The sequence below is a fragment of the Pseudoliparis swirei genome, chromosome 18, assembly GCF_029220125.1.
Source record: "Pseudoliparis swirei isolate HS2019 ecotype Mariana Trench chromosome 18, NWPU_hadal_v1, whole genome shotgun sequence".
NCBI classification, from domain to species: Eukaryota; Metazoa; Chordata; class Actinopteri; order Perciformes; family Liparidae; genus Pseudoliparis; species Pseudoliparis swirei.
In genome coordinates, this window is record NC_079405.1 from 9,807,882 (window position 1) to 9,833,051 (window position 25,170).

The 25,170-nt window shown below is 42.7% G+C and overlaps 3 protein-coding genes across 5 annotated transcripts; 2 read left to right on the top strand and 1 right to left on the bottom strand.

Moving 5' to 3' along the window:
• The first annotated feature begins 127 nt into the window (after positions 1 to 127).
• Positions 128 to 6,058, top strand: LOC130207779 (PRELI domain containing protein 3B-like). The gene is made up of 6 exons (XM_056436472.1): positions 128 to 397; positions 1,818 to 1,986; positions 3,469 to 3,558; positions 3,900 to 3,970; positions 4,068 to 4,170; positions 4,719 to 6,058. The coding sequence occupies exons 1-6, from the start codon at positions 366 to 368 to the stop codon at positions 4,833 to 4,835; spliced, it is 582 nt and encodes a 193-aa protein (XP_056292447.1). The 5' UTR covers positions 128 to 365; the 3' UTR covers positions 4,836 to 6,058.
• Positions 6,059 to 8,235: 2,177 nt separating this feature from the next.
• aurka (aurora kinase A) lies at positions 8,236 to 12,231 on the top strand. Of its 3 annotated transcripts, none has more exons than XM_056436463.1 (9): positions 8,236 to 8,517; positions 9,076 to 9,141; positions 9,454 to 9,793; positions 9,875 to 9,914; positions 10,002 to 10,193; positions 10,428 to 10,566; positions 10,808 to 10,956; positions 11,155 to 11,329; positions 11,478 to 12,231. In XM_056436463.1, exons 2-9 carry the CDS (start codon positions 9,079 to 9,081, stop codon positions 11,658 to 11,660), a joined length of 1,281 nt encoding a protein of 426 aa, XP_056292438.1. In that variant the 5' UTR covers positions 8,236 to 8,517; positions 9,076 to 9,078; the 3' UTR covers positions 11,661 to 12,231. The 3 variants fall into 3 exon arrangements, with proteins under 3 accessions (XP_056292438.1, XP_056292439.1, XP_056292440.1); XM_056436464.1 differs by having other exon boundaries at positions 10,005 to 10,193; XM_056436465.1 differs by having other exon boundaries at positions 9,622 to 9,793.
• A 781-nt stretch (positions 12,232 to 13,012) lies between these two features.
• slc32a1 (solute carrier family 32 member 1) lies at positions 13,013 to 17,617 on the bottom strand. Its single transcript, XM_056436459.1, has 2 exons — positions 16,737 to 17,617; positions 13,013 to 15,621 (listed from the first exon to the last, which is right to left on the bottom strand). The coding sequence occupies exons 1-2, from the start codon at positions 17,127 to 17,129 to the stop codon at positions 14,434 to 14,436; spliced, it is 1,581 nt and encodes a 526-aa protein (XP_056292434.1). The 5' UTR covers positions 17,130 to 17,617; the 3' UTR covers positions 13,013 to 14,433.
• Positions 17,618 to 25,170: the final 7,553 nt, after the last annotated feature.

Genomic DNA, 25,170 nt, shown 5'->3' on the forward strand with positions numbered 1-25,170 from the left:
TAGGCGTACCGAAAACAACCCTTGAGGGCTGGTTTAACTGTCTTTCAATACTGCAGGTTACACCGGTTACTCTTAAATATCGTGCATGCTGGAGGTGAAGGGGAGCCATAACCACGTGGTTTGCTGTGCTGTCGCCATTGTTGTACACATAACACATAATTTGCATTCAGCTGTCCCCCGTGTGACTGGACTCATGCGGCATGTTGAATGGGGCAAGTGCATAGCTACAGACCACGTGACAGTACAGTGGGCGGAGACTTGCAGATGCTTTCGAAAGTGTTGCACTGATTTCAGTCAGTCCAACCGGTTTACCCACGCCACGACCCCGGCATCCCCTGCATCTGTCAGACGGTTAACGTGAAACAATGAAGATCTGGACATCAGAGCACATTTTCAAGTAAGTAGCTCAATAGCTTCTTTAAAAAGTGTATTCTGGCGATGTGTTTCAGAGATGGTCAAAGGTTTATGGTCAGGCAGTTCACGTCAACTGGCTTCGTGTTTAATCCGGTTAACGCACATAACACTCTAATTAAAAAAGCTGATTATTATAAAGTGAGTGTTATTGGCTTGAATGCTTTTTGTCGAAGATAGGAATGGGGACGTAATTTACATTACGACATGCTCCCCCCATGTAATTGCAGTTTTCTATAAACGAAACATTGTTTTAAACAGGAATGCACACACACACTCGCCAATTGTACGTAACATTTACAAAATGAACGTAGAACCGCATCTATGGTGAATAAATTACATGAGGGGTGGGGAAGCTGTCAAATTGCGTCATCTGACGGTCAGGACCCCGGCCCCTAAGCGCGCGACCTTTCCCCTACATTTATATATTTTTTGCCTGATTGCGTCACTGGGTTACGTCGTTGCGTGATGCTTCTCAGGGGTAACCATCCACCCCCACGTTAGATCGTGAGAGTCATCTTTTCTTGACAGTGCTATTTATTTAAAAAACAATTAAAAAAAAGTTTCAGCTCGTTCACTTTCATTGAACATAATTAGGCGTGGGAAGTAATTGCGGAATTAAAGTGAAAAAAAAGATATTGATACATTGACATCGTTTCAACACATCAAGTTGAGCCTTCTGCAGGTGATTCATTTGAGAATAATGTTGCATAAGCAGTGAGTAAAGTCTTCAGATCCCTGAAAGATATTGAACTTTGCATTAAAAATGACACCTAAATAAATGTATAGCCTATCTAGGTATTATTAGCTGAATGTACAAGTATCCAAGAAAGAACTAATAAGTGCATGCAAATGGCCCCTGTAAGTGCTATGCTTTTATTAATGGATTATTATCACTGACACTTTATTGTGTAATTATCATTTTACTGCAGTAGTTGGTCAAATTTGAACTGTCACATATAGTTTAATCTGTACCAATGCATGATTTTAAAAATAATTTAATTGTGTATGTTAAATGTAAAGGAGCAAAAACTAGCCTATAATATTTCCCTCTGAAATGTAGTGGAAAAGATACCTCAATGTACTGTAAATTTGTAAAATAACGAGACCGAAGTGAAATGTACTTCATTATTGTACTTGTGTAGTGACCATAGTTAAATAGTTACCTTCCACGACTGCACATAAGCAATTGTTCTTTAAACTGAGAATGTAAGATATTGAGTTTTATCATGAAAATATCAAAAGTAAATTCAGTTGAAAAGCAATTTTAGTTTTCCCTTTTTAATCCTAAAGACATGTTGATGAGAATATAACTCACTATCAGATCATCATTTAGTCGGTGTGTGTGCGTTTGCAGTTTGTTATTGCAAGGCTTCAATAGTATTTGTTGGCTTTTCCTTTAACAGCCATCCTTGGGAGACAGTGACCAAGGCTGCTATGCAGAAATATCCCAACCCGATGAACCCCAGTGTGATCGGAGTGGATGTTTTGGACAGAAGCATCGACAAACAGGGACGCCTCCACAGCCACAGACTGCTCGGCACAGAGTGGGGTCTTCCATCCATCGTGAAAACTGTGAGTTTTCAAAACCGGCCTGCGGTCGAGCGTCGTTGTCAAATGTGTTGCTGCTGCAGCCTCGTAAGGGAGCTGCTTTGCTTACAGGGAAAATTTACACACGGGACTCTGAATGGAAAAAACACATGACCTGACTTGCAAGTATGTGCTCGGGTGTAATAGCCCAAGTGTGTTACGTAACAGAGATTGTGCAGGTTAATGCTTTCCACCCTGTGAGCATGACATTAACCCGCCAGGCTATTTCTGTCCAGGGTCAGCAGCAGACCTGCTTTGCTGAATGGAGGCAAGCGGCGAGTTTGTGGCTAAGTGCCAAACTTGTGTTGTACAGGACACGGTAGTGTCACTTCTTTCATAGCTAAGGTGAAACCCTTGACGCCATGTGATGTAACTTTCCATCTCGGTCTCACTGGCTAAAACTAGAGGTCACTACTAGAATCAAAGGCAGTGACGGATGCCTCTGGATTTCTGCAACATTCCGTTTGAACTTCCCACAGTGTCCGTAGACATTTTGAATTCTCTAATGATGAAGCTGGAGAAGATCACATAAAGTTGTAGCCTCTGTAAACACTGGATGATCAGCTGCTGTTGTTTAGCCTTGACCTTTTTCTAGGATGGGGTTGTTGTCTCAGACAACATCTATGAATAGCTCCTTTTAATTCCAAGGGCAGTCTATGACACCGCCTGTCCCAGTGATGGATTGCATATTAACGCAACCCATAATCAGATTGTCTCAAAACAAATCTCCCCTGAGCCACAGTGTGTGTGTGGATACCGGATGCATCACAAAGACGTCTTCCTTTGACATCGGTTTACCTTTGTACTGTCGACCAACATATAGGTGATGAAAAGTTTGAATTAACTTGACAAATATGACCATAAATGTTCAAATACACTACGAAAATAATCTGTCTTTTGATCAAAAACTCCACATTTCATTGCGGCTCAAGCCAGTTGAATAGATCCTCTTATAGAAGTAGAGTGGCACATCAGATTCATAGCAAAGTGAGTCTTTATTTTTAAATATTTTTAGGGGAAACTGCACCTAAAAGATGCCGCTTGTAGCCAGAGGTCTGCCTGCAGTTTCTGAATGTGAATTACACACACAAAATGAAACGGATATAATAATAATGACATTTTAGATTAAAGTCACAGGAGAATTAATTAATTAATTTGTTCAATTCAAGGGGTGGTTAAGCGTGAGCAGGACCATTTCAGACTGCTGGCACTCATGTGTTTCCACTGATGAAGTCACTATTAGTGAATTTTGAATTTTCTTTTAAAGGGCATTGTCATTAAGATTAAGCTGAAAAGACGACGGGTGATTTGTGGATGAATACAGTGCCGGATGCTCAGTGGGAAAATAAATTAATACGTAACTAGAGGCACCATTTTCAAAAAGTCGACACGTTGATCAAGTAACATCTGCAAGAAAACAGCCTGAACTTTTATTTTCTTTAAGTGTGTTTCTATCTTTTCCCTCAGATCATTGGCAACGCACGAACATACACGTACGTTCAGGAGCACTCGGTTGTGGATCCCAAAGAGAAGATTTTCGAACTTCAGTCTTCAAATGTGAGTACTTATGACGCAACGTCCTCCTCTGCTGGCACCCTCGGGTGAGCGTTGAGATTACACCATCAGTGTGTTAAGTGCTGCTTAATCAAATGGTTGTGGTCTTTTTAAGATGTCTGAACCAAAAACACCAATCTAGATCCGCCTTTGGTGCCTCCCGTTAGTCTGAACACGTGTAGCGAATTGCGTCTCTTGGTTGTTCCACAGGTTGACGGCTTGATTGACGGTCTGTCCATTTTTCAACAATTTAAGTTTATGCTGTTGTGAAACTCTCGCTGTCATAGTGCACAAGACAATTATCTTCACACGCATTTGACTGTTGTGATATTATTCCTCTGCAGATCACTTTCACAAACCTGGTGTCTGTGGATGAAAAGTTAACATACAAACCACACCCTGAGGACCAAGAGAAGTAGGTTTTTTTTTTTTTTTTTTACATAGCAAGGATTTTGATGAATCGTGAATTTCTGAAGCATTCATGACTTTCTTTTAACCTCTCCGACCTGTAGAACAATATTGACCCAGGAGGCGATCATCTCTGTGAAAGGAGTCAGCCTGAGCAGTTACTTGGAGGGAGTATTGGCCAGCTCCATGTCTGCTAACGCTGGAAAGGTAACCTGAGAACCCGAAACACACGTAGTTACCAAATTGACTAATGTTAAAGTACACATCTAAATGGAATATTGTTTGGGTCCTGCACTTTATGATGTGGACTATTTGTTTAACTACTAATAGAATAACAAAACTGTCCTTTTTATTTGAAGTATTTCCCAACCTTTTTTCAGTTGGGTTAAACCATGTCTACACATTTCCCTTTAATGTGGACATAAATTAAGTAAACTGTTAAGGCAAAGAGTAATTTATAATCCCTTTCAGATTTATCCAAGCCCGAAACATATAAAACAATCAATCTTTCAAAAGAACACAAAACTTGGAGAACAGTCAGGCAAAAAGCCATTTTAATAACTAATATAATTATTGAGTATTTAAATACAAATGAAGGGAATAAGGAGCATGCTTTCAGATAATCTTTCCTCAAATGTATTTTCATGGCAACAGGTCATTCTTGTCTTTCCAACTCTTCAGCTTGATGTAATCGTCTTCATTTCCCCGTCCTCGTCGTGGACTAACTTTTCATTGATTTGTTGGTTCTTCATCAGGGCCGTGAAGCCATGGAGTGGGTAATCGGGCGACTGAATGCAGAGATCGAGGAGCTGGCAGCCACAGCACGCGCGACCATGCGAGTCCCTATGGCTGCTGCGGTCACTGAGAAATGACACGGGCACATAGCCTCCCTTTATGATGCTCTGGTGCTACGTCGGTGCTCTGGAGTTTTTAGGGTACAATCCATCCATTTCATATACTTTTACTATCTACATTAGATAAATATATTTTTTAACAGCAGACGACAACATGAAAGGATCCGGTGGAGCGTCTTTAGGGGATGCTGCCTGGCAGGACCGCAGTGATAAGACACTCTGGGACAAGTTTAAACACCACTGTTATCTGTGGGTTTAAAAACATAAAGCTAAGAGGTATCCGAGGCACTTGGATGAGCTGAAAACACGGGAGGTGCCAAAGCAGACGCGTACCTCTTTGTGAGGTACCCCTTTTACCTCAGAAGTTTCCTGTCGAGACACACGGGCAGAAAACAATGCCTTGTGAGCCAGGAGTCACGTGCAATACTTGTCAAGGGTACATGAAAGAGGTTTTGAGTGTATGTGAGTAAACGGTTTGGTTGACAGTGATATGTCAATGAAATGTTTCACCGTCACCGGTTTATGTGTGCAACAGAGCCATCTCCAACAAGGTTTTCATGTGGAACCTCAGTAATGAAAAGACAAACTGCACAAGGCAACATAGACTGTATAATGTAATCATGTTAGTTAACTGAAATGAAGGGATCATAATGTCTGCCATATTTATGTTTTTGAAGTAACGTAGAAGACCTTCTCAAATGCTGTGTTTGTATAACTTATATTTAACTAAGAAAGATGTGCGGGGACTAAACACAACGGTACAAATGTTTTGTGACATTTTCAGTTTCACTACTTGGATATGTTGCTCAAGTCAAACAGTTGTATTAATACTAATGTTCCTCTGTTATAACAGCGTGAGAACTGAGACCTTTGCATAGACTTTTATTTGCTCTTATAAAACAATATATGCTAACAATGAAAAGCTGCTACACATGTGACGATCTGTAAATGTTTGTTTGATAGATGCATTGTTTTTGAGGTCTTTCTTTATATAAAAGATAGCAGTGTGATGATGCTGAAAGATTTAGTGTCTCCATTATAAACATTGATTTTTTCTTCTTCCTGTAACAGGAATATGTATTTACAGAAGTAGTGAGTTGCAACTCGGGTTGAACATTGAGAAATGTGATATCACATGCTTATTTTGAAATTGCAATGTGTGCATTTTATCTGGCTGCCTGTTAAAAGAAACGGTTTCACCAACTGCAGAATGTTATAATAAAATATGTTTAACAAATATATATATTTCCACAATCTTTTTTGTTAGACTTCTGTATAAGTTATCATATATCTCATATAGAGTAAATATGTATCTAATTTAAGTGTTTTCAAGTCACAAAAGGGTCTGTGTGAAAGCTTACTCGAGTCTAGTCAGTGCATTCTGCTGTTGGGAGGTTGAATGACTGCATTCCAAGAGGAATTGGTACCTTCAGGGTGGGAAGCTATATGTGCTGTGCGTCTTTATATTGTCAGAGGCTACACACTGAAACACAGTGGCGGACCGTGCATTTTCTACCTAGGCCTTCAATGTCGTCTTACTACAGCTGAACAACCTAATGTAAGATTAGTTCACCATGTATTTATGTATGTACATGTGTCTATATCAGAGAACCTATCTATCTCCCCCCCCCCCCCTCATCCTGGTTACCATATTCTGGTGTTGGATCTAATTGGCTGCTGCTGCTCTCGTGACGCTGAATGCGGAAGTCATTCACACCGGGGCGCTAGATGTTACGACGTGTGTGGCATTTCCACAAGAAGTATAAGGTCGAAAATTGGTTAATTATTCCGTGGCGGAAAATATTTTTCCACGGAGCAAAGTAACGGAAGAATGCGGTTTACTGGTGAATATCTGCTGATGGTGTCAGTTCCAGTGAAACACCATCAGCAGATATTCACCAGTAAACCACATTCTTCTATCTAACTTTAATTCAAGAGTTATGCTGCCACACGCTGGCCAAATGGTAGGCTACCAAATTCATCTTGAGAAGTTATACTTGCACATGAAAATATGATATGATATTCCTTTATTCGTCCCACAGTGGGTACATTTCAAAAATCACATCAGAGCATCAATGAAAATAAATATAAAACACAAAACTAAAGACTAAAAACTAATAGTAAACTACAGGGGGAAATAAAGTAAAGTGCTGAGTAAAGTGCAGAGTTTCACCTGTAGATAAGATGAGTATTACTATAGAGCGTATTCACGTGACGTCAGAATCTCAATCGCGCCATCTTGGGGTCCCACTTATTAAATGTCAGAAGAAGTTGACCTGGCTATCGTGTCCGCTGTTTGATTATGCGAGAGCCCAGCAACCTCATGTCCTTCTGCATTACCAAAGAAAGATTTCAGCGGTTGGAATTGAATATTCGCAACACTTTTTTACCTGATTTTACTCGCTCAACACTTTGTGGTTAATTCGCTAGTTACCAGCACATAGCCCGGTCACATTCCTGTAAAACAGTTTTCATTTCAGCTGTCGACCATGGGACATTAACAACTATTTCTGCGTTATACTTGTTGTGGAAATACCACAAATGTCGGAACATAAAGCGCCCCGTGTCTGGGTTCATATGATCCGTAGTCGCACAGCTCCGCCTCCAGGACGAGTGTCTGATGAAGCCGCTTCCAGCTCCTTCAGGACCAGCAGTGACTGTTTGGCTGGCCGTGCTGATGCTGTTCCCATGGAGCCAGTGTTTTATTTTACCTTGAAATGAATCACAGAGTAAAGGCAGACATCGCCCGACGGAGTTGCCATGTTCATGGCTTCCTCCCAAGTTTCCATCCACAGTTCCTTTTGCGCAAGTGAAAGACATTGATTTTCGCTCGGCGAAAAAGCAAAAAGAGATTATTGACGAGTGTGTCAATGGAAACGTGCCCACAACCCGATGTGTCAACAGAAACACATGAGAACAGTCCTAACGCTCATACGCCGAGTGAAGCCGAAGTAGATGCATGACAAGTTGAAGTAATAGCCTGTCTTGTTGAGCTGATAAACCCATATTCTGAATCATTAGTCCCACATCCAACAGTGAGGCACAGTACCATAATCACAAGGCACACCGTTTTGAACTGAAATCGTGTCTCCTTCAGGATATAATGGTCATTTCTAAAGAAGAGCGGCATACAAACAAGCAAAACAATGCCGTGGTGGGACCCCAACATGGCCGCCAAAGGTTGTTGTGGTCACGTGAGTGAATACGCTCTTTAAAGAGTGTAGTTGGTTTGACTTGCCCGCTGCTGCCCTCTGCTGTTTGGGAGGACTCCCACTGACGTCACGCGACATCCTTTAAAATCAGCCTATGGTGAGCGAGCACCGGGCATTCTCTCAGCCAATCGGTGGCTGTGCTGCATTTAAAGGTTTTGAACGGAGGGACGTTTGAAATTGAAGTCAAACAAGCAAAGCACCGTGTGGTAGAAGCGTGCAAGCGAGCCACGTTTTGAAGTTGAATCCGGGAATGGTTATAGTTTAGTTTGATCTGTAAGAATCAGCATTTACTTTCTTACGACACCGAGCTGGCTTTTAAGAGGAGTACTGCGGTAGCGTAAGGCTAAATATTGATGTGGTCGACTCGACGTCCCTGCTAGCTAGCGGTGGCGTCCCTGCTCGAGAGCTAACGTTACTCAGGGTGTAACTACATTCTGGATTAAGTATCGCTCAGTTTCTCCCGGTCATTGTGCAATACGACATTTAAGGTAAGTAACGTTTTCAGTAGAGTTGTGTTGGGTGCTGTGGTTACCAAAAAGCTGCCGGTTAGCTTGAGCCTAACGTTCTCGTTTATATCGCGATGTTACGTTCGTCTCGCGACGGCTGAAACTGAGCCGTTTATACTGTTGTTGTGTTTTCAATTATTTCACGTTTTCGTTAATAAATGGTGTATCGGTAGAGGCGGCAGCATCTGTGATACGTTACACGCAACGCGTGTGGTATAACGCCAATGTCCATGTTCACGTTGAGACAATGACGCCAACGTTTAATTGCATTTGGTTTCTATTGTCCAACATTACATATCCCCCTCAGAGGGCTTTTCAATCTGTACACATACGACATCCTCTGTCCCGGGACCTCACATCGGTACAGAAAACCTCCTTGACGGGAAGAAAGGGGGGAAGAAACCTCAGGGAGAGCAACAGAGGAGGATCCCTCTGCCCGGATGGACAGAAGTGCAATAGATGTCATGTGTACATAATGAACATACAGGTAAAATGTGCCGACAACGTTTAAATTATACTCTTACATTGACCCTTTCTCAGATTATGGACCCTTCTGCCAGACTAAAGCTGTCGAAGGACATGAAACTTCAAACTCATGATGTGAAGGTAATGCACAATATCACCATAACACTAATTAATATAAAATTGTTGTCACAGATTGTGTGCTCACCTTTCAGACCTTTGTCATTGTATATTGATGTGTTTTGACTTTGCTTTGAAGTGGCCTCGGTCTGTGCACAGTCGAGATGTAAACACCTGACACACAGCTATGAGTCGATATGCACACACAGGCAGAATCCCAAACATGGCTGAAAGTGTTGCTATAACATAATTTTAGTTAAGGTGTTCCAGTTAATATAAGACCACATGCAGAAAAGATCCTTTAATTCAGTGTTTAGGGATTTTCTTTGCTTGCAGTCAACCGGCTATGGCCCAAAGCGGATTCCTGTGTCTCAGCCGCCACAGATGTCTGTGGTTACACCAACTCCCCACCAGCGAGTTCTAGGTGTGTCGAATGGACCTCAGCGCGTTCAGCGGCCTGTGACTCACCAGAAGCCAGCATCTCATGTCTCGGTGGCGGTCAAGTCTGCTGCGCGCCCCTCTGATCAGAATGTGAACCCTGCCACTCAGCATGGAAACTGCGTGCCGCAGCCCAAACGTGTTCCTCAACAAATCCAACCAAAGACGAATGTCCCCAAGGTAAACCTGGAGCCGGCGAAACCACCATCGGAACCGGCAAACCCGGAGAAGCCACAAAGTAAGCATAATGCAAAGTCGGACAAACGAATCAATTGGGGGAAATTTGTTTTTGGGATGCTAACATATTTTTTGTTGACAGTCAAACCTGCCAAGAGTGTGCCACTTGCCTCTGCTTCAAAGTAAGTCTGATTAATTGTACTTTTGAGTTATTGTCACATAGATGACAAAGTGTTGCTCAGTAACTCTGCATGTTTCTGCTCGCACAGCAGGCATTGGTGCCTGGAGAATTTTGACATCGGCCGTCCCTTGGGAAAGGGTAAATTTGGCAACGTCTACCTGGCCAGAGAGCGGCAAAGCAAGTTCATCTTGGCCCTGAAGGTGCTCTTCAAGAAGCAGTTGGAGAAGGCTGGGGTGGAGCACCAGCTGAGGAGGGAAGTGGAGATCCAGTCTCACCTCAGGTAATCTGTCATTCAAATTATGCTATATTGCACCAAATATGAATTCTGACTAGTGGTGCTAATAAAAGACAATTTGACACTGGTCATAATTGTTCAAACTCAAAAGGTGTCATGACTGTTTTTATCGACCTGACTTCTGAGTCACCGGCAAGACAAACTTTGGATCTGTAGTTCTTCTCTCTCGTCTTTTACTTTGCTCTTTTGACAACACGTCTCTGTCGCTCTGTCCTGCAGGCACCCGAATATCCTGCGTCTCTACGGTTACTTCCATGACTCATCGCGTGTCTATCTCATCCTGGAGTTTGCACCCAAGGGTGAGCTGTACAGTGAGCTGCAGCGCTGTGTGTGTTTTCCTGAGGCCAGAAGTGCCACAGTAAGTGCCCACTTTAAGACCCTTTTGTAAAATGTGTACTTTGACATCACCTGCTCCAACGCATGTCGAATTGTATTCAATGCAAGTCATTATTAAAGTCCATATAAGGTTTATACACATTTCATAAACCTGTTTATGTCTAGTGTCTTTTCAAGAGTTTAACGTTTAAGAATTACGAGGATGTTGTCGTAAACCAAATGTGACTCATGTACTACTCACCATGTTTTCTGTGCTGTACTAGTACATCATGGAGCTGGCAGATGCACTCAACTACTGCCACACCAAGAACGTGATCCACAGGGACATAAAACCAGAGAACCTGTTGCTGGGGGGCAACGGGGAGCTAAAGATTGCAGACTTTGGCTGGTCTGTTCACACGCTCTCCTCCAGGTCAGCACACACATGTTTGTCATCTTTTGTTTTCCACCTTTGATGGAGAGCTTTTATGTGACCGTTAAATTATGAATAAGAATGTTTTGAGTTACATTTGTGATTCAATTGTTTGGCTGCACCGTCTGTCAGGAATGACTTTTTTCGGTTTCTTTTAACGAATCGTTTTGCCCCTCTACATCACTGTTCTCTGTTCAGGAGATCCACACTCTGTGGCACGCTGGACTACTTGCCTCCAGAGATGATTGAGGGGAAAACTCACGATGAAAAGGTGGATCTGTGGAGTCTCGGCGTCCTTTGCTTCGAGTTCCTGGTTGGGAAACCCCCCTTTGAAACCAAAAGTCACGAGGAGACCTACCGCAAGATATCGAGGGTACGGCATGGACGGCATGATACTAACAATTGGCATTTATTAGCGCCGTGGTTTCAGAACCCTTTCCATCCCACTTTAGTTTGCACTCCTTGCTATCCAGTTTATCTGTTTTTAATCTGTGTGCTGGTTGCCTGTCTTTGTCATTCAGGTGGAGTACACTTACCCCGCACAGTCCAACATCGGAGCCGGTGCCAAAGACTTGGTTGCTAGGCTGCTGAAGCACAACCCAAATCACAGACTGCCCATTCAGGGAGTCCTGTCCCACCCCTGGGTGGTCGAGAACTCCACCAAGAAACCCACAACCCTCACCAACGAAGAAGTCAGCCAGTGAGCCGCTTTGTCCCTCCGCCCAGCGCCTGCATGTGAGGGCGCAGCAGTGCAGAACACAGCGGCTGCACAAAGGTGTGGCCCCTGAGCACCTGGGTGCAGCTGGTTCATCAGAATCTGCTTGTGATGCGATATTGACTATAAAATCACTTTATGTGGATGTTTGTCTGCAGGCATCTTGTGCCACTTGTTTTTTTCCTCTTTCTTATCCTTTTCCTTGTTTTACAAATGGTATTCTCTTGCCTGTATATATTATATATTTTACCGTTTCTATGTAATTATGAATATTTTATTGTGCTGTCCTAAAATGCCATTACTTGAAATAAAATATGTCACTTTAGAATTAAACTGTCTTTTAGTGAAACTAAGTGTTCATTTTCTGTTCAGTTGTCTACTTTGCCCTGATGTCCAGTCGTTTCCCCCCCCCCCCCCTTTTTATTTGATGACGCTCCTCCACCGGCACGTGGCCAGCAGGGGTCGCCAGCATACCACTGGAGTTGGATTGTTACAGATTTTAGGACACTGTTGATAAACCTGTTCCGCATTCGAGTTCTTTAATAAAATATTTTACTGTAGTGATTGATCTGTTTTCTATCACTAGGTGGCTCCCGAGGAACAATAATAGGCAAAACGGACTGTTATAAAATGAAATTTGAATTTCGTTTAGTTCAGTTTTCCTTCTGTGGTTATTTATTTTTGTTCATTGGTTAAAAAAAAATTCTGGCTGGTTATAGAAAAAATAAATGTTGATGCATGTCCTCAGGAAAATGCCTGATATATTTCATAGGCTTTTTTGTTTGTCTTTATACGCAAATTATGGACAACTTGTCTAGCTGTGTTGAGGCTTGTGCTTCATGCTGTTAATCTGATCATTAGACACATTTCATCACGCCTCCCTGCAGCTCCGTTGCATGCGCACAGTCCCTTTTTAAGCCATGTGTGTATGCGCGTGCACCATCCTGCGCATCCGTGTGCACCAGGTAGCTTCTTGATGCTTCAACAGCTGGACATCAGCTCACTCGGTTAATAAGCGGTTGGTCCAGATGTTATTTGTGCAGAAGAATCCAGTGGAGAGTTGAACAGGTCGACCACAAGGCCTGATGCTGCTTGCAGCGGAAAGTATGTCCAGATTATTTTCACTTGAGCACGCGGGTCGCGGGGGTGTAAAAAATAAAAAAATAAAGCATGCTTTTTGGTAGGATTCGTAAGAGTATGATTTTCTGTCAACGAAATAGGCGTCTATCTCCCCCCCCCCTCGCACAAATAGACACGTGATTATTTTTCCTTTCCGCAGCAGGCCTCCCTCCGCACGGTGTCTTCAATAGCTTCAATTTCGATTAAAAACATGAATGCGACTATTTGCTCAATTTTCTGTCTTTTATTATAGAGAAAAAAAATACATGTTCTGACCGTTTTTTCGTTTGACATAAAACCACACACATTTTTACAATATAATTTCACTTATTTCTTTATTTAATATTAATTTCACGATATATGATAACGACTTTGAGATATACATTCCATCATTTTGAAACCACAATAACACACTACACATACTGTTTTATAACATTTCAACAGGACCCATTGGATTGCACAGAATGAAAAATGTCTGTATGCACATTTTCTTCTTTATTGGTCTCTTTTTCTCTTCTTTTCTTTTTTGGGATTTTTAGACATCGAATTTTCGAGACCGGACTCTTCCAATTAATTTCAGAACAGGCCAACATGTGTTTTCAAATGCAATGACACAAACATTATGGTAAATTTAGTGTGCATGTTTTTCATTTTAGGTCCCCATCTTGCTAAGATTTGGGCCACGGTGTGGGGTTTGAATGTGTATCCCAGGTCTGGTGAATTGTATTATTCACGATTTGAAAAACTCACAAATTAATTTCAAACATTGGATAAATAAAATATCAAAGCAAAACTGTTAACAGTTTCGCGCAAAAGAATCCAAATATTGATTTTTGTTTTCATTTACACTTCCCAGTTTTTTTTTTTTTTGTATGTCTAAAATGTCATACATTCAATGCATATCGTAATTGTTTTGCTTCTGCGTACTTTGATATTTTGCATTTCCAGTATTTTTAAACTGCTCGGTGAAGGTCCAATATCCTCATTTCTAACACATTTCAAAACGCATCCGAGTGTTTCACTGCTGGTTATCACCCTTGTCTTATTCTTGCGTGTGTCCAGGCTTTTCCTTGATTTAACACCACATTCACAGCCCATAATCATATTGCAGATTTACCTGTATAAGTAAGTGGCATTTATTAATGTTGTTTGTTCTGTTTTGTTTCTCCTTTTAAATAAACTTAAGTCACACTATGCTGTCCAACCGTCCATCGCAAACTCTAGCGTTACATGAAGTGAAGTCTAGTGGGGAAGCACCACGAGAGCGACGAACAGACACACTGCCCTTTTTGCAATGTTGATTAAGGTCAATGTTGTAAACGTTCACTCCACTGGAAAATATGTATATGTACGTTTGTTCTCATATCTATACAACATATACTTGTCCATATAGTGTGTTGTGGATGCATTGGATTCCCTTACGGCCATGGATTCTATTTCTCTGTGTGTGTGCGCGCGCCTTTTCTGAATTGATGCAAGACTGTATGAACGCGGAAATGTCCGCGTGTGTCGTGAGCGCGCTTTTTACGCATGAATTAAGCAAAGGGGGGGGGGGGGCTGCGCTTACCGAGAAGTCGAGTTTCTTCTTTTTTTGTCTTCTTTTTTTTATCACTAAATGGCGATTACCAGTTTACATCGTGCATCTACTCTTCTATGTTATATTGGTAAGCCTCTATCAGACCTTCCGTTGAGTGGATAAAACCAGATATGCTGCAAATACCTCCTATTACAAATATGGCGACGTCAAAGAAAACATGGTGCCATAGCAGCTTTCTCCATAGAAGCCTGAGGTGGAAGAGACTGGGAAGCAGAAAGCACAGGCCTGCACCTGTCAGGCTGCCGGTGAGACCCATGAGGAGGGCGAAATGTGGCACATAGATCGCCATGAGCAAGGTGAACACAACGAGGAGGCATCGGAGACTGAGTCCCCAGGACTTTAGGCGTCTATTAATCCCATAGCAATTTGGAAACATCGTATGTTCTCCTTCGTTGAAAAACGATTTCTCGAATACCTCGACAGCAGCGAAAAACGGCAGCGGATACGACAGCAAGGCTTTGGCCACAAGAAAGAGGTTCACGACAGCTCTGATGGTTGACGGCAGGTTGTCTGTGATGACCTCCTTGGTTGTGTCAGCCCAGGTCAGGTAGGCCACGAGGGCGAACAGGCCCTTGAGGATGCAGGCAGCGATGTGAGTCCAGTTCATCATGCAGTGGAACTCGCTCGGTTTGGACATGTTCCCCTCCAGAGACGGCAGGAAGATCTGGGAGGTGTAGCTGAACACGATAATCCCAATGGAGATCGGGAACTTCTTGACATCGATGTAAAACTTGACCTTGTCCCACGCCCAGTGCCTCGCCCTTGAGAGGCAGTAGGCTATCACCAGGACGTTGATCACAAAGTGGGCCATCGTGCACAGCAAACTGAACTTGGAGACGGCTTTCAGGTTCTTTAGGAAGGCGCAGGGGAGGAGGGCGACGGTGGCGATGATGGCCCACGACTTCTGGGAAATTGGCATGTTGGGGAAGCTGTTATACATGAGGTTACCACTGACCACCACATACAGGATGCAAGTCATCACTAACTCTATGATTTGGGCTACATTCACGATATGGCCACCTATGTTGGGGAATCTGGGCGCGCAGCAGGCGTTGGCAATGTCCACATAGGATTCCCGCACACGGACCAGCTGTCCGTCTTCGTTCTCCTCGTACAGACAGGCAATGAGGATTTTCCCCGTGTAGCAGCACACCACGGCTGCGAAAATAATGAGAAAAAGTCCGAGGTATCCTCCGTGCAGGATGGCGTACGGCAACCCAAGAACGAACATCCCCTATGAACATCAAAAAGAAAGACATTGTGATAATTGGTGGTTATTAATATTAATCAGTCATGCTTTTCTGAACACAACATATTTAAGTTCAGCTAAACACATCATGACTCGGGCCTCGTCTGCCTGACTCTTCAATGATGTCCCTGTCCCGTTTAGATGTCGAGGGTTTTCCACTTTGCTTTAAGCGCATCCGCTTCCGACGTCACCACGAACTGGAGGAGACACGCTCTGACGTCAGGGTGACCGCCGTGACCACAGCCGCGATAAGACATGAAAAGGATGGTGTCCACAGATTTTTGTCGCAGAGCCCACGTGCTCCACTCTCGAGTAAATCATCGCACTTTAAATGACAGTTCCGCAAAAAATAAACATCTCAAATCTGCTTTTGTGCGCAAACGCAATTGCCAAAGGCACCTTTGGAATAAATGTAGCTCATTACTTTTTACTGCTTAAAATTAGGCCTATGTGTCCAGACATTGGAACCCATTCCCATACATTTATATTGTAGTTGCAATTAATAAGGCCCCAAAACAAAACACAAATATGGAGACGAAATAGGTTTCAGATATCTCTCTCGAAGTCTAACACGATTGTGTTTTTCTTTATTTTAATGTATTCATTGGCACGCGGAGTATAGTTGAGCAGCTATTAGGGGCGTGCATCGGTGTCACTGCATCACGATACAGACAAAGAATGTGTGTGTTGAGGGGAGGAGGAGGAGGAGGAAGAGGAGGAGGATGATGAAGAAGAAGAAGAGAGAGGGGGGGGGGGGGGGCACAGGGCATCAACTACCTCCCTTTTTCAGCGCATTGTTACAGTTTAGCTGTTCTAAAATATCTGCTCTGCTCCAATGAAAAATGTATCACAAAAAAGCAGTCTGTCATTGTTAAGAGTATTTCTTTTTTCACGACATTATAAAAAAAACAGCTACTTGCGAAGTTGCTTTAAATGGATATAACCTGGTGATATGAACATTAATATTGTAATCAACATTTCTTATGCGGTCGCATGCGTGCGTTTATCTCAAATTTCACAGCAGCTCCAAAGGCGACTCGGCCAATTAGACCCGAGCACCGGGACTGCACGTAGATAATCCGCGAAGTATACGGCTTTACCTGAATTGCATTCGTGACGTTCCAGCCCGCCTCCCACGTGGTGATTTTTGGTTTGACTTCAGTCAACTCGTTCGCCAGACCTCCGTCTTTCGAGTCGGAGTTCGCCGGATCGGTGCCGCCCCTCTGGTAGTGGCTGTCCCCGTCCAGTCCGCCTGCGCCTCCGCTCCCCTCACCTCCCATCTCATCCGTAGTCAAAATGTCCATCTGCATGCCTTGCCGGTGGTCGTAGTCCAGGTCATCGCAGGCAACGAAGCCCACCGCCTCCTCGTTGGTGGCGGCCTGGAACCCCATCCTGGCGAACATGCCGCTCACCTTCGCCTGGGATTTGTTGGAGACGGTGGTGGCTGCATTTGACAGTTTATTAGAAAGCTTGCTTCTGATTAACGTCGCCATTTTTCGTTCCTCTCCCGAATCGCAACTTTCTGCAGCTTAATTGGTGTGTTTTTCTCTCCTCCAGTTGATAGAAATGTGAGACTACTTTGGATGACAGCTCTGGATTCTCTGCATAAATCCACGAGGAAAAGCGCAAGTTGAGTTTTAAGACACCGACGGGTTTCAATTGTTATCTCCACTTCTTGTTCAATGCACGTCTGCTGGTCTTAATTATCCCCAGTTTCATGTCACCTTCAGACGTCGCTGCTCCGTTTCTGCATCTTTGCACTGCGCTCTGATGCTCGACGAGAAGCGCACCTTTCGAGTCTCTGAGGCAGTTCGGCGTTGTGCGCAAAAGCTTTACGCACGAAGAAAGGCGACCCACAGGTTTCTGCGGGGCCTATGATATCGTTTTCTTTTAGGTTATAATGCGGCAGGCAGCGTTTCCAAGAGATGGTTGTCGGTTTTCAGGTGCCTATGCCAATGCGGTACCGTGGAGCCCGGGGGGGAGGCAGAGAGGAGACACGTGTCCTCATCAGCCTGCCAATGCAAAGCACGTCTCCAGCCCTCCCAGTGCCCCACCAGGAGAAAACGGGAGAGATTTGCTGCATTTCTAGGGGAGGTGCTTGCAGGACCCCCACCACCCTTTCCCCAACCCATAATACCTCATCCTGACATCCAATGACATTCCGGGGGCCTGAAATCCCGCATAACTTTACGCATATAAAAGGAAGCTGCAACTTGACGAAAACCCAAACTCTTTGGACATTATAAAAATGAACTGAAAAAACCCGTAGATATATAAAGATATTTTTTTGTATTTCAAAAGAAATCTTTTGTATTAAATATTCTTTTTCACGAGAAGAGGACGTGGGGCGTCAACATAGTAACCCATGTGGTTTCTTGGATTTCATGGATCGGGTTAAAAAACGGTGTTGCGTTTGTTGATGAGGAAAATATATATATTTTTTGTGCATTTTGTGTTTGCTAAATGATGGTAAGATATGAAACCCAAGACTGCACATGTTTAAATACAGCATTTAAACGTTGTTACTATTTATTTTTGCTTAACAAATTGGAACGTATAAAGATAGACTGTAATTCCGTGGATTATTTGTTCAGGCTGAAGTATTAAGACGCTCTTTTATTCATTCACTCACTTATGTCTGATGATGTGATCTGAGCCATGCCATTGAGAAAAAGAAGTGTGTGTAAACACTCCATTTTGTTAATTAAAATTATATTGAGAATATATTGTAAAAACTACATTTAACCTGTATCTATTGTTTGGAAGTCGAGGGTGCATCACGGATCTGAACGCTTTTATAAATTGAGCCTTTTTGAGGAATAATCTCAATGATTTAAGAAACACTCGTCATACCCTCCTAATCTTTCTGGTTGTGCTGTCTCATTGTAACTGTCTTGTGGACACGTTCTACTTTCAAGTATAATAACACCTTTTAATGACTTCCCATTAATGTAGCCTATACGTGATTTAAAGGCCAGGGCCCAAAGTGCTGCAAACAGTTTGTTGACACAGACTTGTCACTAGTACTTTGTATCTCACATGTTCAGTGTTTCCTGAGGCTGCAGGATCAGAGTTCATCACAAAGCAGCGGACTGTGCAGTCAGACTGGAGCTAATATATATAACACGGTCTGTTGCTATATGTATATTCAGGATATTTTGCTTTGCTTTGAAACAATAATATGATCTATTAAAAGCTCTGAATCTGGTGTCCTTGGCTGTAACCTGCAGACCGTGATGCAGCGGAATAATAGGAGAGTAAAAATATATTCTCTGGCTGACAAACAGGAACACAAGTATGCTATTATTTTTATCCTAAAAAATCAGTATGCGAGCCCTAATATGAATGTATGGAACATATTTTAATTATTGCACATTTCCTCTTGAAAATAGATTAATTAACCCTTTTGGTAAACTAAGATGTGGTCAGTGCAAGCCCAGAAAAAGGGCGATCATGGTTTGCTTTATTGTTCGTTCTCCTTTTCAACAATGTGAAGACCGTAAGCTAAATCTAGAGCTTGGCTGCATCGCGATGATTTCACTCGCAGCTTCAGGGAGAGCAGGCCGAGCTGTATCAGGCCTGAGCATCTCGACACATGCACCTCGAGCCTGATTTAAGCCGCAGGGTCTGAATCATGATAAAAACACACACACACACACACACACACACATCGCTCACACCTGCGTGCGTTTTGTGTGCGTGGGTTTTTTGTTGTTGTCTTTTTCCGTTGTGGGAACGAAAATGGCTGCTTTCCTTCAGCCCTGAATGAAAGAGTTAATGACAGAGGCTGTTATCAGCGGGCTGCAGCCCTCCTCTGATCCGCGCTGTCTGATGGAGTGTGCTGCGAGATGAAAAGAGCAGCCCGGACACCAGCAGCAGGTTACGGCCGCCATCTCTCGCGACCTGCTGCATAGATAATACTATAATTAGAATTAAGTATTCATTAATTATAAGAATAAATGTGGTGGATTCAGTTTCAAATGTGGTTCAGACTTTATTATGATACGAGGAATCCCACACGTGCGCGCGCACTCTTGCAGGAGGACAACGTGTTCCTGTGCTTTATTTTTAGGCCTCTGTTCCATTGTGTAAAATGCAACTTTCACCCTTTTTATTATGCGGAAAGTGTCTCGTGGATTTAACAGTTTTATAACACCTCACACACACATGTGACAATGAATGAGCCGTATACTTTCAGACTCCTCAGGTCCAAAGGATCTCGCTCGTTTGATCGCGGTCACTTCCTCTGAGCAGCTCTTCATTGTGTGTCTCTGATCTCCGAGCCGCACGCGCTTATCCGTCTGCAAAGAGGAGGGAAAGTGATTCTCTCAGTTTATCACCCATCCCGAGAGTCATCAGAGGGTCAGGGTGCCACGTCCCAGGAGGGTCCTCGCCTCTGTCGATACGGATAGGACTAATCAAAGCTTTATCTGTGCTGTCCGAGTTGGTGCTGCTTTGTGTCGGACCGCGTATATGTTCAATATACCCCCCCCCCCCCTCTCTCTTCTTTCTTGGTGATAGAAAGTCAAATCCAAAATGTCATTGTCACTGTGTCCTCCAGTGTAACCACCCCCCACACGCATTTTTCCCCCTCCACCCCTCCCTCCTCAGTATTTCACCCCCCCGGCTCTCCTTTTTCACATTACACACATGGGTGAGCTGGCACAAGGTTCCCCGCCTCCATGTAGCCCCTCCCTCCAGCCCCCTCCACAGACACCAACCCAACCCCCCATCCCCTTTTCCTCGAAACAGACAAATAAAAGCCTAATTTTTGCTATTGGGGGAGAATTTCTCATTGCATGAAGACCAGCAGAGGCTACCACCTGCATGGTTTAGGGTTTATCACAGAGTACAATAATAAACATGAACATATTCCAATAAATACCTGATCCATGTTGAACTTTATATGTTTTAAGCTGCTGCAACACATTACATTGAGGATATTTCACAAGGGTAAACTGACTGCATGGGTTTTATGTTTCCATAGTGTTGAACGCAATTACGTAGGGCTATCATTACCCCATCCATTAAATGTTTTCAGTGAGACAAGGTAATGACGAGAGAGAGAGAGAGAGAGTATGTACGTGCTTGCGTGCGTGCGTGTGTGTATGTGTGTTACATGAATGTTTGACGCACGACCCAGATTGCGCCAAGATAAGAGAGAGAGAGAGAGAGAAAGAGAAAGAGGTGCGAATGCTGTGATGTTGCAAAATGATTTTTGTCCTCCAAAAATAAATGGATGTGAAAGATAAAGATTTCTGGAAACCATATAGTGCGACATCACCTGTCATTTAACCCATGAATGCCTGGCGGCTGCGTCTGTCTGCCAAATCAGCGAGGCAGAAAAATACCACCCAACACTCCACAATTAATAAGGGACAGAAAAAGGCACTCTGGCTCTCTGGGGACCGCAGAGGAGGGACATTAGCCCACATCAGGCTAATCAGAGGACCTCAGAGTCCATTAACATTTGCATCACAATCGCAGGTCGTCCGCCGTCTGTGTTATCGACTAGAGGATGTGTCACCAGTCGGAACAGTTCTGTGCAAATCGTTTTGAAAGCAGTGAGAAAGAGTAAAACATGTGAGAGCCTGTTCATCAGTCCAGATTTCAGCACCACGGACAGCGTTTAAAGGAGAAATCCACCTGCACAACAATTGCGTTTTGAGGTTCATTCTTGACCTTGGGAACAGCAGACTTGAGTTTGTAATGACATTAGATTACCCATATGTATATATATATTTTTAGGAGAGGATAGTGACTTAATATGTCTTAAAAATGTTGAGAAATTAATCATGATTTACTAAACTCAAAGTTAGTTTAATGTGAGTGTGTTTAGAGCTTCTAGTTGTGATTCTGAACAGTACACCCCACCTATAGTCTCACTTGTATTGTGTCCTGTAAATATGTTCCATTGTCCATATTCATGGTGCTGCATAAAGCTCAATGTATCTCTCTGCCGCTCATCTTCAAAATGGCACGTTCAAATTTAGCTGCGATGTCATAAAAACACATTAAATCCAACTTCAGGGGGCATTCCCCTTTAAATCCTGAGATGTGCTTACACCCCGGCCACGTTTGCAGATAAAAAGAAGAAGCATGTAACCTTTATTTAATCAGGTAATCTCACTGAGGTCAGGATCTCTTTTGAAAGAGAGATCTGACAAGACAAACACCAGAACAGTAGTCACACATGCACATATCATAAACTGCCCACAATGAAACGTTTCAATGTCATAACACCAACAATGGAATCAGTTTTCCAATGTTTTCATCATATACCTCCATCATATGGGTTTATAAAGCCATATATCGCTTAATTTAGATAGTACATCTGCATGAACAGTTCTAAACAAGCTGTTTCAGATGATGACAGAATGCATCGAGTGTATAACTGAAAACATCCTAATACATGCAAACATCATCATATCTACAATGTTTTACCTCTCCTCCCTAAACATATAGCGGCAGCCGAACCATCAGGCACACAGCCCACTTCCACATGGAGAAGCATCCAGGTATACAGCCCGCAGTGGTAAACCACTAAGAGCCTTTTCATTACTCCTAATGCGCCTGTTTAATGGCTTATTATTGGCTCCCGAGAGACTTCCCCAGAGAGGGGTTTGTATCAGTCCTGCATGACGGCAGCTGTCTGGGAACAATAGTGACAAATGGCATGAGAAATTCTTCTACATCTATCTATCTATCCATCTATCCATCTATTCATCTATCCATCTATCTATCTATCTATCTATCTATCTATCTATCTATATCTATATATGTATATCTATCTATCTATCCATCTATCAATCTATCAATCTATCTATATCCATCTATCTATCTATCTATCTATATATATATATATATGTATATATCTATCCATCTTTCTATCTACCTACCTACCTACCAATCTATCTATCTATCTATATCTACCTATCTAATTATCTATCTATATCTATCTATCTACCTATCTATCTATCTATCTATATCTATCTATTTATATATGTATCTATCTATCTATATCTATCTATCCATCTATCTGTCTATTCAATTCAATATTACAATAATAACAATACTTAAGTGATTTGTATTAACCCAAAAACGAGAGTAAAGTGTATCTATAGGTGAGTCTTTTCCTCTGTTTTTGATATCAAACGCTCCCCAGACACCGTTTTTCTGGTAACCCACGGTGACTTTGCGCTCTCCATCATCCTTTTGACGTCCGTGCCTCCCGAGTTCACTCTCCTGCTGCGACACATTAACATTGTAATTGCCTTTTTTTGAGTACAATAAACTGAGCTAGTCCGTGGGGACCCGCGTTGCCTCGGGCTGGCACAAAGCTATGCCATCGATTTTTCACACACTGCCTGTAAAAAAAAAAAATCTCAAGCCATCAGCAAACATGGACCTCGACATACATGTTTAAAAATAAATAAATTAGTATTCATGTTTAAATTCTGCAGATGATGTAGGTTATCATGCTGTGCACATCTGATATTCGCCTCAAGGCAAATAAAATGAATTGAGGAATAATGGAGCTAATTATTGTTTTAAATGACCTATTTAAATTACTTAAAATGCCCATATTCTCAGTTGTTATTACAAGTACTATTGTATTGTTATTGTTATAAGTGAGTAGTAGAGCAAGGAAGACATCTTCAGTATTGATCAGGACTTAAAGCTTTGGAAAAGCTGTCTATATCTATCACACATAATCTACTACAGGACTATAGTATCCTGTAGTATTGATGTGTGTGTGTGTGTGTGTGTGTGTGTTTCTGGTTATCGCACTCCAAGTACAATAGTGTGTGTCTGCATATGCGCACATCTGTTAAGTGTGTGGCAATGTTGTGACTGTGTGTGTGTGTGGTCCTGTCGCCCAGAGCGAAGTCAATAAAGGAGCTCAGACCTCAGTGGCTGTAGTTAAGTGTCATAGTTTTGTTCTCATTAAAGTTTCATGTCGTGAGAGCAGCAACATCTCGTCAGCGCTCACAGGGATTCCCCAACGTTTACAACCAGACCGCGAGAGCCGAGAGGGTCACAGTGCTTCATCCTGCAGGGACGGGGACAGCCGGCTGAGCAACCTGTGTGGAAGCAGCAGGTTATCGGCTTTTAAATCCACATACTGTATAGTTTACTCTACGTCTTCATGCATCAACCAACTAGTTTGACCTTTTAGTAATCTCTGTTTTAAGGACAATAATGAACTTTAAATGTCAATTAGTTGAAATCTGTAGGTTCCCAGCCCACATACACAACTACCTGGTTCCTCCTGTTTCCAGTCTTGATGCTTAGCTAGACAAACATGAGGGAGTGGTATCCATGAGGTCTTGCCAATAAAGTGAATTTGCATATTTACAAATGTCAAACTGTTTCCTTGAACAAAATATAGCTAAATTAAACCGCATTTAGCCACTGAAGTCTACATTCATCTGTCATGTCATACAGGAACAGTTTAACTCAAAGATCATTATAAAATGTATTTCAGTCTCAACCTCATTTAAATCACACATACAAGACTTTATATTAGGCCACATCTCACCGCTTGTACTCATGTTTAGAAATATACAGAATCAGCCAAAACAAAATGACAGAAATATAGGCCAAAACAAATTGAGGATATCTTATCACTGCTTAAAAAGTCAACATGTCATCTCCTTGAGTTGCTTGCATTCATGTTTCTAAAAAACATTTCGCTTGCCAAACAAGTGTTTCTCTCTCGGAGCATAAATTGTTTTATTTCTTTGAACTAGATCCTAGATCAAAAGCTGAAGACAGGGAATCCCTTTTTCAAATTAGCACTGATGCTTTTTTTTTATTCGTACAACCCGTCTATTTCCTCTTCCCTTCCAGCCTAAATGATTCATTGAAATGCACATCTTGTTTGCAATTGGCTACATTCACAACCTGCTGAAAGCTTTTTGTTCAGTCCCTGTGATGTCGGCAGGCCTTCAAAACAGCTTTGATTTAATTGAAACTCGCAGCGCTCATGGTGAGTGCTCGGAGCTTAATAAAGGCAACCGTTGGCCATGTCGCGTCCAGGTTTATGAATAAAAAACACGTGTTCGTTTGAAAATGGGCTTCTCCTTCCGCGTCCTCCCATCCCCCCCACAGCGGCACAGTGCAGCCACTCTGGGCTGCATGTCATTAACTGCTATTGTCAGCAGCACAATCAAGAGCAGCAAAAAAAATAAAAAATACCCCAGCACTTATCATGAGCTCAGCCACAGGACCCACACACACACACAGGAACACGGACATGTACAACACACACACACACACACACACACACACACACACACACACACACACACACACACACCAGGAGAATAGATGTTACTATTGATTTCTGGGCTGATGTGCCAGACGTTGCACAAATACAGAAGCCCGGCTACAAAAGGTGTTTTTGTCTTTCGAGAGCTATAATCGTTCTGCAACACCAGGCCGGTGATCGGCTCTATATTTAGACGGTCAATGCAGTCGGGGACCAGACAATAAAGCTCTGTTGCTCCGGACTAGTTTGACCTGAACCAC

Excerpts from the sequence above, each read along its gene's own strand:
- LOC130207779 (XM_056436472.1), top strand. The coding sequence starts at position 366 with ATGAAGATCTGGACATCAGAGCACATTTTCAA. Across the intron at positions 3,559-3,899 it reads TCGAACTTCAGTCTTCAAAT|ATCACTTTCACAAACCTGGT; the intron begins GTGAGTACTTAT and ends ATTCCTCTGCAG. Across the intron at positions 3,971-4,067 it reads CACCCTGAGGACCAAGAGAA|AACAATATTGACCCAGGAGG; the intron begins GTAGGTTTTTTT and ends TCCGACCTGTAG.
- slc32a1 (XM_056436459.1), bottom strand. The coding sequence starts at position 17,129 with ATGGCGACGTTAATCAGAAGCAAGCTTTCTAATAAACTGTCAAATGCA. Across the intron at positions 15,622-16,736 it reads ACGTCACGAATGCAATTCAG|GGGATGTTCGTTCTTGGGTT; the intron begins GTAAAGCCGTAT and ends TGATGTTCATAG.
- aurka (XM_056436463.1), top strand. The coding sequence starts at position 9,079 with ATGGACCCTTCTGCCAGACTAAAGCTGTCGAAGGACATGAAACTTCAA. Across the intron at positions 9,142-9,453 it reads TTCAAACTCATGATGTGAAG|TCAACCGGCTATGGCCCAAA; the intron begins GTAATGCACAAT and ends CTTTGCTTGCAG. Across the intron at positions 11,330-11,477 it reads CCTACCGCAAGATATCGAGG|GTGGAGTACACTTACCCCGC; the intron begins GTACGGCATGGA and ends TTTGTCATTCAG.